The 13,644-nt window shown below is 45.6% G+C and overlaps 2 protein-coding genes and 1 long non-coding RNA gene across 21 annotated transcripts in view; 2 read left to right on the forward strand and 1 right to left on the reverse strand.

The window, feature by feature from the left end:
- Nucleotides 1-3,408, forward strand: part of prr5b (proline rich 5b (renal)) — a 72,980-nt gene extending 69,572 nt beyond the window's left edge. For 4 of the 5 annotated variants that reach the window (XM_071331858.1, XM_071331860.1, XM_071331857.1 and 1 more), the window contains one exon: nucleotides 238-3,408. In XM_071331858.1, coding sequence (XP_071187959.1) covers nucleotides 238-896 — 659 coding nt within the window. In that variant the 3' untranslated portion in view covers nucleotides 897-3,408. The remainder of the gene's footprint in view (nucleotides 1-237) is intronic. The other variant, XM_071331859.1, reaches the window with a different exon arrangement.
- A 1,078-nt stretch (nucleotides 3,409-4,486) lies between these two features.
- Nucleotides 4,487-5,233, forward strand: LOC139533648 (uncharacterized). The gene is made up of 2 exons (XR_011666836.1): nucleotides 4,487-4,622; nucleotides 4,667-5,233. It is a non-coding gene; the product is annotated as an uncharacterized lncRNA (long non-coding RNA).
- A 5-nt stretch (nucleotides 5,234-5,238) lies between these two features.
- LOC139533645 (protein PHTF2-like) overlaps nucleotides 5,239-13,644 on the reverse strand; it is a 148,374-nt gene continuing 139,968 nt past the window's right edge. For 6 of the 15 annotated variants that reach the window (XM_071331866.1, XM_071331872.1, XM_071331862.1 and 3 more), the window contains 6 exons: nucleotides 13,412-13,543; nucleotides 11,509-11,601; nucleotides 11,200-11,355; nucleotides 8,113-8,208; nucleotides 7,904-8,029; nucleotides 5,239-7,775 (listed from right to left, as the gene is read on the reverse strand). In XM_071331866.1, the coding sequence (XP_071187967.1) occupies nucleotides 7,755-7,775; nucleotides 7,904-8,029; nucleotides 8,113-8,208; nucleotides 11,200-11,355; nucleotides 11,509-11,601; nucleotides 13,412-13,543 (624 nt within the window). In that variant the 3' untranslated portion in view covers nucleotides 5,239-7,754. The remainder of the gene's footprint in view (nucleotides 7,776-7,903; nucleotides 8,030-8,112; nucleotides 8,209-11,199; nucleotides 11,356-11,508; nucleotides 11,602-13,411; nucleotides 13,544-13,644) is intronic. The other 9 variants (XM_071331870.1, XM_071331867.1, XM_071331871.1 and 6 more) reach the window with 5 other exon arrangements.

Genomic DNA, 13,644 nt, shown 5'->3' on the forward strand with positions numbered 1-13,644 from the left:
ACGTCTGTCTTGTTTTCACTTCTTCATATCCCTCCCTCCCTCCCTCCCTCCCTCCCTCCCTCCCTCCCTCCCTCCCTCCCTCCCTCCCTCTCTCCCTCCCTCCCTCCCTCCCTCCCTCCCTCCCTCCCTCCCTCCCTCCCTCCATCCATCCCACCCTCCCTCCCTCCCTCCCTCCATCCCACCACTTCTTTCTCCTTCACTCATCCCTCTTCACCCCTCCTCCTATCCTCTCTCCAGAAAAGCGTCTGCAGCGGCGGTGGCCCAAGTCAGGCGACGCCCCCGCAAAGAACCTGGTGATGCGCTCCAAGTCCTACAACGTGCCCATGTTGACGCCTGTGGTGGAGTACGATACCGAGACAGGCTCCGTGAGCAGCATGGGCATCCGCCGCCATTCCGTCTGCGAGATGACTTCCTGTCTGGAAGAAGGCGCCATCAACGACATCAGCACCACTTCTTCCCTGGCCTCCGCGGCCCAGTCAGGCCTCTCCTCCCTGGCCTCCACGGCCCAGTCAGGCCTCTCCTCCCTGGAGCAGGAGCTCAGCCTGACAGGGGTTGTTTGTGGTGGAGGTGGTGGAAGTCTGGATCTCTGTGGGTCTGAGTCTTTGGAGTCCCACCTCCAGCCCTCCCTCTTTCAGGACTCCCACTCCCCAGGACCCTTCCTCCAAGGCGGGGGGGAGTCGACAGTGTCCCCCTCTGTTCTGTGTCAGGTCCACTCTGGTTCGGAGACGGGGTCGATCCCCAGCTGTTCCTCCAGCCCGGAGACAGTGGTAGATCAGATACTGGACTCTATGGACTCTGACCCTGATGGCATCTTCATAGACTTCTCCCACCACAGCTGCTCAGACTCTTCATCCTCTGGTTACAGCAGGGAGAGTGGTAGACAGAGTGTGGTGTAATTTGGGGTTTCTGGTAATTTTTCCCTAATCCCAGTTGGATGATCTTAGATTGCCTGTTTATTCACTACTGATTTCTGGAAAATCTGTGACTAGTGAGAAAGTGTCTGGAGATTTGCAGCTGTAGGTCTGATGGATCTCAGGAGAATATCACACCTACTGGCACCAGCGGTACTCCACTCACACCGTCGTCTCTAAAAACACACCGCTCTTTCTCGGGTCTATTTTTCACGGAATATTTCCACAGTAAACTCCCTTTTATTAAATCTTTTTTTTTGTGCTTGATTTTCACTTCTAGTGCTTCGTTTTGAGGATAAACTGTACTGATTTGTATTTCTTTGTGTTTGTATTACTGATGCTCAGTGACTGACAACTTGGAATCAGTTTGAGGTGTCTCTTCAAGTCTTGTGAAAGGCCCAGTGGAAAGGAAACAGTTTGAGGTGTCTCTTCAAGTCTTGTGAAAGGCCCAGTGGAAAGGAAACAGTTTGAAGTGCCTCTTCAAGTCTTGTGAAAGGCCCAGTGGAAAGGAAACAGTTTGAGGTGTCTCTTCAAGTCTTGTGAAAGGCCCAGTGGAAAGGAAACAGTTTGAGGTGTCTCTGTGAAAGGCCCAGTGGAAAGGAGAGACCAATCAGACCTAGCTGAGCTCTCTGGGATGACCCCCACCTGGTTCACCAGAGGTCATGAGTTCATTGCTTTCTCAACATGTCTCTTGTTCAAGAGGCAGTGCTGGGGTGAGGAGATCAGATAGTGTTCACATGTCTTCATTTTAAGCAGTAGGTATCATGTGCCTGTGTGATATTTCTGCCACAGTGATCTGTGGCTGGGCCTTTGTTTCTGCTTCAACATTGCCCCCATGTGGACGGGATGTGCAAGTGTCTGCTGCGCCAGAGTCAAATCTTAATGTCAAATACACAAAGAGATGTGTTTTTGGAACGTGAAGGAGCTGGTGGCTCAGTGGTAAGGATCTCACCCCATAAGCATGGGGTTGTAGGTATGATTCCTGACAAAGCCTGGAGGACTGCAACAACTGATGGTGGTTTCCCCTCCTGTGAACAGCAGAAGTTACGGAGGAAAACCAATAGAAAAAGTAGACCTGTAGGTTTTTGAAAACTAAGGGTCGTCTACTTATGACCCCAACACATCCTGATCCTGAGCTGTGACTGGGGTTTGAACCTGCAACCCTGAACATACGGGGTGAGATCTTTACACCAGAGCCACAGACTCCTTCACACCTCTAACTGTTTTCTTTGTCATTTTCACATTGAGAATTGCTGAAATTTCCACCAAATCAAACCCAAGATTTGAACCCATAACCTCTGTGTTTGACGGCAGGAATTGAACCTCACAGCCACAGACTCTCACACTTCTAGCTCTTCTTACTAGGATCCAAATAGTTAAACACATGCCTTCTCTTAACTAATGATTTAGTATGATCGTGTGTATTCTAAATGAACTTGTATGACACAGCCATGACCAACTTCTGGAGTAGGTTTTATGATTAACTAAACAATGACACGTTCAAATGTATTAATTATCGTAGCACTTGATGGACAAGTCATTCTGATTTGATCTCATGATTATGTCAAACTGAACCTCAACTCAAACTTGACATTTAATGCAGAATTTTTGTTGGTTTGTTCATGATTATGGGCTTGATTCAATCCGTAGTGCTGAAGAGTTGCTGTGTAGCGTGATTTACATTGTCACCTGACCCTTCGGAGAGTATTCAGATCCCTTGACTTTTTCAAAATGTTTTTACGTTACAACTTTATTCTAAAATGTGTTAAAAAAATTAAATCCCTCATCAATTTACACACAATACCCCATAATGACAAAGCAAAAAACCATTAAAAAAAAGTTTTGCAAATATATTACAAATAAAAAATGAAATATGACATTTACAAAAGTATTCAGACCCTTTACTCAGTACTTTGTTGAAGCACCTTTGGCAGCGATTACAGCATCGAGTCTTCTTGGGTATGACGATACAAGCTTGGTACACCTGTATTTGGGGAGTTTCTCTTCTCTGCTTGAGAGGACCTGCAATGCCAGAGATGTTTTACTTTATTTAACCAGGAAAAGCCCATTGAGACCCAGAGTCTCCTTTTCAAGGGAAAGCTGGCCAAGAAGGCAGCAACAATCAATACATTACAGAATTAAAACATACAACATGATCCAGCCTAAAAAAAGCATTTACACTCCTCCGTAACAGTCTCCCATCAATATTTTTTTATTCATTCAGTGGCACTAACATATCTAGATGAAGCATGGATTGTAGATTATTCCATGATGTTCAATCGGGTTCAAGTCCGGGCTCTAGCTGGGTCACACACGGACATTCAGAGACTTGTCCCGAAGCCACTACTGCGTTGTCTTGGCAGTGTGCTTAGGGTCGTTGTCCTGTTGGAAGGTGAACCTTTGCCCCAGTCTGAGATCCTGAGCGCTCTGGAGCAGGTTTTCATCAAGGATCTCTCTGTACTTTGCTCCGTTCATCTTTCCCTCGATCCTGACTAGTCTCCCAGTCCCTGCCGCTGAAAAACATCCCCACAGCATGATGCTGCCACCACCATGTTTCACCGTAGGGATAGTGCCAGGTTTCCTCCAGACGTGACGCTTGGCATTCAGGCCAGAGTTCAATCTCGGTTTCATCAGACCAGAGAATCTTGTTTCTCATGGTCTTTAGGTGCCCTTTTGAAATATTTAGGACTAACTTCTTGTTTCTCATGGTCTGGGTCCTTTTGGCAAACTCCAAGCGGGCTGTCATGGGTCTTTATACTGAGGAGTGGCTTCCATCTGGCCACTCTACCATAAAGGCATGATTGGTGGAGTGCTGCAGAGATGGTTGTCCTTCTAGAAAGTTTCCCATCTCCACAGAGGAACTCACCTCCTGACCAAGGTCCTTCTCCCTCGATTGCTCAGTTTGGCCGGGCGGCCAGCTCTAGGAAGTATTGGTGGTTCCAAACTTCTTCCATGTAAGAATGATGGAGGCCACTGTGTTCTTGGGGACCTTAAATGCTGCAGACATTTTTTGGTACCCTTTCCCAGATCTCGACACAATCCTGTCTGAGCTCTCCGAGCAATTCCTTCAACCTCATGGCTTGGTTTTTGCTCTGACATGCACTGTCACCTGTGGGACCTTATATATAGACAGCTGTGTGCCTTTCCAAATCATGTCCAATCAATTGAATTTACCACAGGTGGACTCCAATCAAGTTGTAGAAACATCTCAAGGATGATCAATGGAAACAGGATGCACCTGAGCTCAATTTCGAGTCTCATAGCAAAGGGTCTGAATACTTTGGTAAATAATTTTATAAATTAGCACAAAAAAAACAGTTTTTCTTTGTCATTATGGTTTATTGTGTGTAGATTGCTGAGGAATTGTTTTTATGTAATCCATTTTAGAATAAGGCTGTAACATAACAAAATGTAGAAAAACTCAAGGGGTCTGAATACTTTCCGAAGGCACTGTATGCAGACTGCAAACATTCTTTAAATGTCAATCGCGCTATACAGGGGATCTTCAGCACTATGGGTTGAACATAGCCCTAACATGCCTAAATAGCAAGTATCACACTTGATTTTTCACAGATTTTTATTAAGATGAATAACTTTCTACAGCTCTTTTCTTTTTGTTCCCATTGGTTCTGTTCAGGGTGATGTGTATCCAGATAGACATTGGTTCTGTTCAGGCTGATGTGTATCCAGATAGACATTGGTTCTGTTCAGGCTGATTGCTGATGTGTATCCAGATAGACATTGGTTCTGTTCAGACTGATGCGTATCCAGATAGACATTAGTCCTGTTCAGGCTGATGTGTGTCCAGATAGACATTGGTTCTGTTCAGATTGCTGATGTGTATCCAGACAGACATTGGTTCTGTTCAGGCTGGTTGCTGATGTGTGTCCAGACAGATATTATGGTTAACATTATTTACATGTCAGTTTATATCAATGATGACTCCCATCAAGAGATACGATCACTTGATTTGATCCGAGTGTCTCCACAAGAGGTGGTTTGTATGAAGAAATGTAATGTATATGAAATATGTTTTAAGTGAAGAAAGTGATTGGCAAGGAATTCATTATGAGCTGCATCCTAAATGGCACCATAATCCCTACATAGTGCACTTCTTTTGAACAGGACCCATAGGGGTCTGGTCAAAAGTAGTGCACTATATAGGGAATAGGTATTGGTACACAGCCATGATGGAATCTAGGAATCTAAACTGTTGTTTTGCTCATATGATGTACGGAGGAAGAAACTGAAAGTTGAGTCTGAGTGACACAACAAAATCCATTTTTATTTTCCTTATAAACACCTAGAACTGATGAAACAGACCAGCCCACAAAAAGTTTCTTTTATTTTCTTCAACATAAATATGCAGACTTCCTTTGAAAACGGAATCACAACGCAAACAACAAATGTGCGTCTGAAATGTCACCCTATTCCCTACGTAGTGCACTACTTTTGACCAGGGCTGGCACCCTATTCCCTACGTAGTGCACTCCTTTTGACCAGGGCTGGCACCCTATTCCCTACGTAGTGCACTCCTTTTGACCAGGGCTGGCACCCTATTCCCTACGTAGTGCACTCCTTTTGACCAGGGCTCTGGTGCACTAGGGATCAGGATGGCATTTCAGACAGGTTCAGAGTCATTTTCTCAATACATTTTGTTTGTGTCTTTTCTCTCGCAACCACAAAACATGAGCGGCCATCTTCACAACAACAATAAAGAAACTAATGCCAAAGAGAGAAAAAGACGAGACAACACCATGTTTTCTTAAAACATTTCCAATAATGTGAAACCGAAACAGTTTTTTAAATTTTTTTTTTAAAGAGTGTTAATAATAATACAGTTTTATCCAGCAAATAAAAAGCACGTTGGTCATCTTCACACAGACTGTGCCACGGCAAAAAGTACAACAAAAAAATAACAACTACAATGGTTTGTGTGACAGGAACATGTAACATTGTTTTAATACACTACTGTGAAGTGCACTTTTTCAGACATTCCAAACGGTAGCGGCGAACATCGACTGTGTACAGCAACTAAGACCTGGGACCTCTTTGTTCTAAATATAATACAAACATGTTCAGTCTGTGTTGAGCTACGAGTTATTGCTTGAAATACAGTCTAACCATTGAAATAACTCAAAATGTGCTGTGAGAAAAACCATGCAACGTAAAATAGTAGAAAGGGAAGGAGGGCGAGAAAAAGCAATATTTTGACTGGGTTGTGATGATGGCTCACATGCCTGAATAGCAATATTCAACCAGACTGCACACATCACTGTGTCTGCTTTAGAAAATAGGGTTGGGAGTACAGAAGCCAATACTGAATGGTATCACCATAAAAGACCCCATTCCCTCAGGGTATCAGTATGTAAGAAACACATTTCCATTACAGACTTGTACAAGTGTGTACCAGGACAAACATAAGCACCCCCCCCCCCCCGAGTAACAAAGTTGACAACGTTCAGTCACACACCGTTTAGTTTTGGCTAGCGGGCCTGGATGTCTCAGTTTGACATACAGAATACTAACCCAGATATGTTGGCTAGGTTTACATATTCCCATCCACCCAGTACAGTACTGTACCTTCCATCTAGCCAGTACTGTACCTCCCATCTAGCCAGTACAGTACCTCCCATCTAGCCTGTACAGTACCTTCCATCTAGCCAGTACTGTACCTCCCATCCACCCAGTACAGTACCTCCCATCTAGCCAGTACAGTACCTCCCATCTAGCCAGTACAGTACCTCCCATCTAGCCAGTACAGTACCTCCCATCTAGCCAGTACAGTACCTCCCATCTAGCCAGTACAGTACCTCCCATCTAGCCAGTACAGTACCTCCGATCTAGCCAGTACAGTACCTCCCATCTAGCCAGTACAGTACCTCCCATCTAGCCAGTACAGTATCTCCCATCCAGCCAGTACAGTACCTCCCATCTAGCCAGTACAGTACCTCCCATCTAGCCAGTACAGTACCTCCCATCCAGTCAGTACAGTACCTCCCATCTAGCCAGTACTGTACCTCATCTAGTCAGTACAGTACCTCCCATCTAGCCAGTACAGTACCTCCCATCTAGCCAGTACAGTACCTCCCATCTAGCCAGTACAGTACCTCCCATCTAGCCAGTACTGTACCTCATCTAGTCAGTAGTCACCTATTTTCTCACCAATCATCTGAGTGATGTGTTGTGTTTTATCCTGCCTCTATCTCTCCACTACAGCGGTCACTTAGCTTATCATTAGAAACGCCAAACACACAAAAACATTGTTCATCTATTCTGAACTTTGGTGTACTGTTGTTGTCGTCAAAAGCAACAACAAAAAAAGCCTCCATTGAGTTTACCAGAAAGTACAACGTGTTTGTGTGTATGTAGGCTTTAAAACACGTCGTTATTACAGTCCGTCTATGATCGGAAACAACTACAGTTCTCACAGTGAAATGACTGCGTTTGTGTGTCACAGTCGTCAAACTAAACAGCTGCATTATAATGCACATTGTCCTTACTAGTCTGAAGTGATGGAACTCTTTTACCTTTTTAACTGAATTGTCATCTTGCTGTGTTTTGATCCCATCCCTCTGAGAACACAAAACCTGTATAGCTTAACATAACTTTTTAAACAACAACAACAAAAAAATACTGAAAGGGTAAAATAAATATATCTTGAATTGCACAAGTTAAATGTAAGCACTCCGTTATGAACTCTGAGAATGGGGCTGTTTGTCCGTCAGACCATAGATACAGGGAAGCCCAGTCAGTCCGTGAGCGAAAGGACAACAGCGCCCTTGTGTGGTGAGAGAATGTATCACATCTTCCAGAGCCAGCAGTGACCTGATCAGTTTACTGTCATGATTTGATCTTCCAGAGCTGAGGACAGAAAGGTGTGGTAAGTTCTTCCTTCATACTGATATCTACACACTCAACAAATCAACTCCATTTCATTTCAAATAAACTGGTGCATAAGTACTAGTACTACACACACACACACGTGTTACCTTCAGGTTGAAGCCCAGTAGATCACTGATGACCCCAGATACAGCAGACAGGATGACCACCTGGGTGATGTTGTAGAGCAGAGGGTTCATCGTCAGACCATACAGCCTGAATGGAGCATCCAACTCCTGGGGAGTGAGAGAAGGGGGAGAGATTAATAATGGAGATAAGACGAGAGAGAGAACAAATAGAGAGATGGAGCTAGCCGTACCTTCAATAGTTTGGTGGCCAGCTTCAGTACGTTGTTGACTAATGTCAGATCCTCCTTCTTGTTTGGTTTCTTCTCCATCTTCAGGTACAGATTAATCTGGTGAAAACAGCTAGTCAATAGAAGTTGAGCCTTAAAGGAAATGTCCACCCCAAACCACTCATTCCTTTCATTTACAGTGTTAAATAACACTAATATGTGAGAATATTTTTGTGAATCAATGTTTCATTTTGGCGATATAATAAGGTTGGTAGCAACATGGAAAATAGTTGTGGAAATCTGTTGCAGCTCAAGTTGCCTACAAGATCCACAATGCAATGCTCTCTCTATGGGCTGGCTGGCTATGTAGCAAGCAAACACACATTAATACCAAATACAATATCAGCATGTAAAGTAGCCAGTTAGCTTTAAACTCGCCCACAATCTCACCATGTTTAATCTGCAGATGGAGTCTGACATTCGCAACGGCAGATATACTGTTGAGGAGATGGGAAACGTTGCCCATGCTATGTCAATGGACCGGGTGATGCATTCTGGGTGATTCTGGAACAAGGAGCGCTCTCCTTCAAGGAGTGAATGAGTCTACTGGGCTCTATCTCAAAACCCCGAAATCAGCACGAATTTCGTCAACAACAAGTACAACATTACAAATATCAAGATACTTAACTTGCTATGTGTAATATCGTATACATTTGTAATCGTGGAGAATAGGTACGTTTCTCGACAAATACACGGACTTTGAGAAGGGATTGCGTGATTAGCTTAGCAACCGCGTTACGCAGCATGACAACGTGAACGCGATTGGTCGACGGTCTACTGGGTGGGGCGTTAGAATATCTTCTATCAATTCAATTCAAGGGGCTTTATTGACATGGGAAACGTGTTAACATTGCCAAAGCAAGTGAGGTAGATAATATACAAAAGTGAAATAAACAATAAAAATTAACAAATCTATCTCTGCCATGCAATGCACCCTGGACTAAAGAGGCAGACAAATATGCTAGACCCTCCATTAAATTACACATTTCTCAAAGTAGGAATATAGAAAAAATATGATCAATGGCTCATTCGAGAGAAGACATCCTCCCAAGTTAAAACATCGGCCAGTATTGAAATCTGACATGTATGATAGACGTTTTCGCGATCTAAAAGTACTATTAACTTCCAGTGTAGTGAGAGAGACTTTATCACCGTGCTGCTTTTACCCGTCTGCTTGAACGTCAATAACTCAGAGACACATGAAATGACCAGGGAGACGTGAGAACATCACTCAGAGGTGCACAACAACAATATAACATTCAAAATGGACGAACCTTTTGTTTAACATGTTCTGTCACTTAAAATGTGTGTTCCTATGCAACTACACAAGTTAGCAAGTGTGGTACATCTGCTAGTTATTCCTCAGTATTAATTGGCGAACTTCCAAAGTCTTGCTATAAACTATACCAGTTGTGTGTGTGCCTCCCTCCATGCCTGTCTACCTGTTCTGTCAGTAAGATGGTGTTGCTGGTCTCTGAGCCTGTCTACCTGTTCTGTCAGTAAGATGGAGGTGCTGGTCTCTGAGCCTGTCTACCTGTTCTGTCAGTAAGATGGAGGTGTTGCTGGTCTCTGAGCCTGTCTACCTGTTCTGTCAGTAAGATGGAGGTGGTGCTGGTCTCTGAGCCTGTCTACCTGTTCTGTCAGCATGATGGAGGTGTTGGTCTCTGAGCCTGTCTACCTGTTCTGTCAGTAAGATGGAGGTGTTGCTGGTCTCTGAGCCTGTCTACCTGTTCTGTCAGTAAGATGGAGGTGCTGGTCTCTGAGCCTGTCTACCTGTTCTGTCAGTAAGATGGAGGTGTTGTTGGTCTCTGAGCCTGTCTACCTGTTCTGTCAGTAAGATGGAGGTGCTGGTCTCTGAGCCTGTCTACCTGTTCTGTCAGTAAGATGGAGGTGCTGGTCTCTGAGCCTGTCTACCTGTTCTGTCAGTAAGATGGAGGTGCTGGTCTCTGAGCCTGTCTACCTGTTCTGTCAGTAAGATGGAGGTGCTGGTCTCTGAGCCTGTCTACCTGTTCTGTCAGTAAGATGGAGGTGCTGGTCTCTGAGCCTGTCTACCTGTTCTGTCAGTAAGATGGAGGTGCTGGTCTCTGAGCCTGTCTACCTGTTCTGTCAGTAAGATGGAGGTGCTGGTCTCTGAGCCTGTCTACCTGTTCTGTCAGTAAGATGGAGGTGTTGCTGGTCTCTGAGCCTGTCTACCTGTTCTGTCAGTAAGATGGAGGTGTTGCTGGTCTCTGAGCCTGTCTACCTGTTCTGTCAGTAAGATGGAGGTGTTGCTGGTCTCTGAGCCTGTCTACCTGTTCTGTCAGTAAGATGGAGGTGTTGCTGGTCTCTGAGCCTGTCTACCTGTTCTGTCAGTAAGATGGAGGTGCTGGTCTCTGAGCCTGTCTACCTGTTCTGTCAGTAAGATGGAGGTGTTGCTGGTCTCCGAGCCTGTCTACCTGTTCTGTCAGTAAGATGGAGGTGTTGTTGGTCTCTGAGCCTGTCTACCTGTTCTGTCAGTAAGATGGAGGTGCTGGTCTCTGAGCCTGTCTACCTGTTCTGTCAGTAAGATGGAGGTGCTGGTCTCTGAGCCTGTCTACCTGTTCTGTCAGTAAGATGGAGGTGCTGGTCTCTGAGCCTGTCTACCTGTTCTGTCAGTAAGATGGAGGTGTTGCTGGTCTCTGAGCCTGTCTACCTGTTCTGTCAGTAAGATGGAGGTGCTGGTCTCTGAGCCTGTCTACCTGTTCTGTCAGTAAGATGGAGGTGCTGGTCTCTGAGCCTGTCTACCTGTTCTGTCAGTAAGATGGAGGTGCTGTTGGTCTCTGAGCCTGTCTACCTGTTCTGTCAGTAAGATGGAGGTGTTGCTGGTCTCTGAGCCTGTCTACCTGTTCTGTCAGTAAGATGGAGGTGTTGTTGGTCTCTGAGCCTGTCTACCTGTTCTGTCAGTAAGATGGAGGTGCTGGTCTCTGAGCCTGTCTACCTGTTCTGTCAGTAAGATGGAGGTGCTGGTCTCTGAGCCTGTCTACCTGTTCTGTCAGTAAGATGGAGGTGTTGCTGGTCTCTGAGCCTGTCTACCTGTTCTGTCAGTAAGATGGAGGTGTTGCTGTACTTCTTGGTGGTCTCTGAGCCCAGGGTAACAAAGCGGAGCAGGAAGAGAGACAGAGAGGAACACCAGATCACCAGCTCCCAGTTATAGTGACACTCCAGGAAGGTGTGGTGGATATGGAGCAACTACAGGGAGGAGGAGAGAAGAGCTTGTTTTAACGCTCGTCCCACTCAAACATATAGACAGAATAACAGGTGAAAAAGCATTCCAACCGTTACTAGCTGTATTAGAGCAAAAAGACAAGGTAGGACTGTAGCAGGCTGATAATGGTGACTCACGCTGACCTGAGCACAGCAGATGAAGACTACAGAGAGGGTGAGGAGGAAGGCAGAGGACACGATCACATCCACCGACCGCTGAGGACCCCTTCTCTGTAACGCACATTTGAAATACTTTAGTTGGACAAACACACTTATCCACCCACTCACGACACACACGTCTATCGCACACAACACATCTCCTCATGGACACAGAGGGGAGGTTCAGGTAGAGATGATGGAACAACAACACATCTCCTCAGACACAGAGGGGAGGTTCAGGTAGACATGATGGAACAACAACACATCTCCTCATGGACACAGAGGGGAGGTTCAGGTAGACATGATGGAACAACAACACATCTCCTCATGGACACAGAGGGGAGGTTCAGGTAGACATGATGGAACAACAACACATCTCATGGACACAGAGGGGAGGTTCAGGTAGAGATGATGGAACAACAACACATCTCATGGACACAGAGGGGAGGTTCAGGTAGAGATGATGGAACAACAACACATCTCCTCATGGACACAGAGGGGAGGTTCAGGTAGACATGATGGAACAACACATCTCCTCATGGACACAGAGGGGAGGTTCAGGTAGACATGATGGAACAACAACACATCTCCTCATGGACACAGAGGGGAGGTTCAGGTAGACATGATGGAACAACAACACATCTCCTCATGGACACAGAGGGGAGGTTCAGGTAGACATGATGGAACAACAACACATCTCCTCAGACACAGAGGGGAGGTTCAGGTAGACATGATGGAACAACAACACATCTCCTCATGGACACAGAGGGGAGGTTCAGGTAGACATGATGGAACAACAACACATCTCCTCATGGACACAGAGGGGAGGTTCAGGTAGACATGATGGAACAACAACACATCTCCTCAGACACAGAGGGGAGGTTCAGGTAGACATGATGGAACAACAACACATCTCCTCATGGACACAGATGGGAGGTTCAGGTAGACATGATGGAACAACAACACATCTCCTCAGACACAGAGGGGAGGTTCAGGTAGACATGATGGAACAACAACACATCTCCTCATGGACACAGAGGGGAGGTTCAGGTAGACATGATGGAACAACAACACATCTCCTCATAGACACAGAGGGGAGGTTCAGGTAGACATGATGGAACAACAACACATCTCCTCATGGACACATAGGGGAGGTTCAGGTAGACATGATGGAACAACACATCTCCTCATAGACACAGAGGGGAGGTTCAGGTAGACATGATGGAACAACACATCTCCTCATACACACAGAGGGGAGGTTCAGGTAGACATGATGGAACAACAACACATCTCATGGACACAGAGGGGAGGTTCAGGTAGACATGATGGAACAACACATCTCCTCAGACACAGAGGGGAGGTTCAGGTAGGCATGATGGAACAACACATCTCCTCATAGACACAGAGGGGAGGTTCAGGTAGACATGATGGAACAACAACACATCTCATGGACACAGAGGGGAGGTTCAGGTAGACATGATGGAACAACAACACATCTCCTCATGGACACAGAGGGGAGGTTCAGGTAGAAATGATGGAACAACAACACATCTCCCCATAGACACATAGGGGAGGTTCAGGTAGACATGATGGAACAACAACACATCTCATAGACACAGAGGGGAGGTTCAGGTAGACATGATGGAACAACAACACATCTCATGGACACAGAGGGGAGGTTCAGGTAGACATGATGGAACAACAACACATCTCATGGACACAGAGGGGAGGTTCAGGTAGACATGATGGAACAACAACACATCTCATGGACACAGAGGGGAGGTTCAGGTAGACATGATGGAACAACACATCTCCTCATGGACACAGAGGGGAGGTTCAGGTAGACATGATGGAACAACCAGTAGGAGAACATAGAACACACCTTGAGATACGAGCGCAGAGAGAGCCACATCTTAATGTTCTGGACTTTCTTCAGACGGAAGTGAGGCACCTCCGACTTCCTGGCTCGCCGTGCCGACGTCAGGTGACCAAACAGCTTGGCGAATAGCAGCCTCTGTCAGGTCCAACACACACACATACAGTATACGTGTAAGTGATAAGACCTTTAGAAATAAAACCTCTTCAGAATGTCTTCATGTAACAATCAATGGTCAA

The sequence above is a fragment of the Salvelinus alpinus genome, chromosome 11 (genome assembly GCF_045679555.1).
Source record: "Salvelinus alpinus chromosome 11, SLU_Salpinus.1, whole genome shotgun sequence".
NCBI classification, from domain to species: Eukaryota; Metazoa; Chordata; class Actinopteri; order Salmoniformes; family Salmonidae; genus Salvelinus; species Salvelinus alpinus.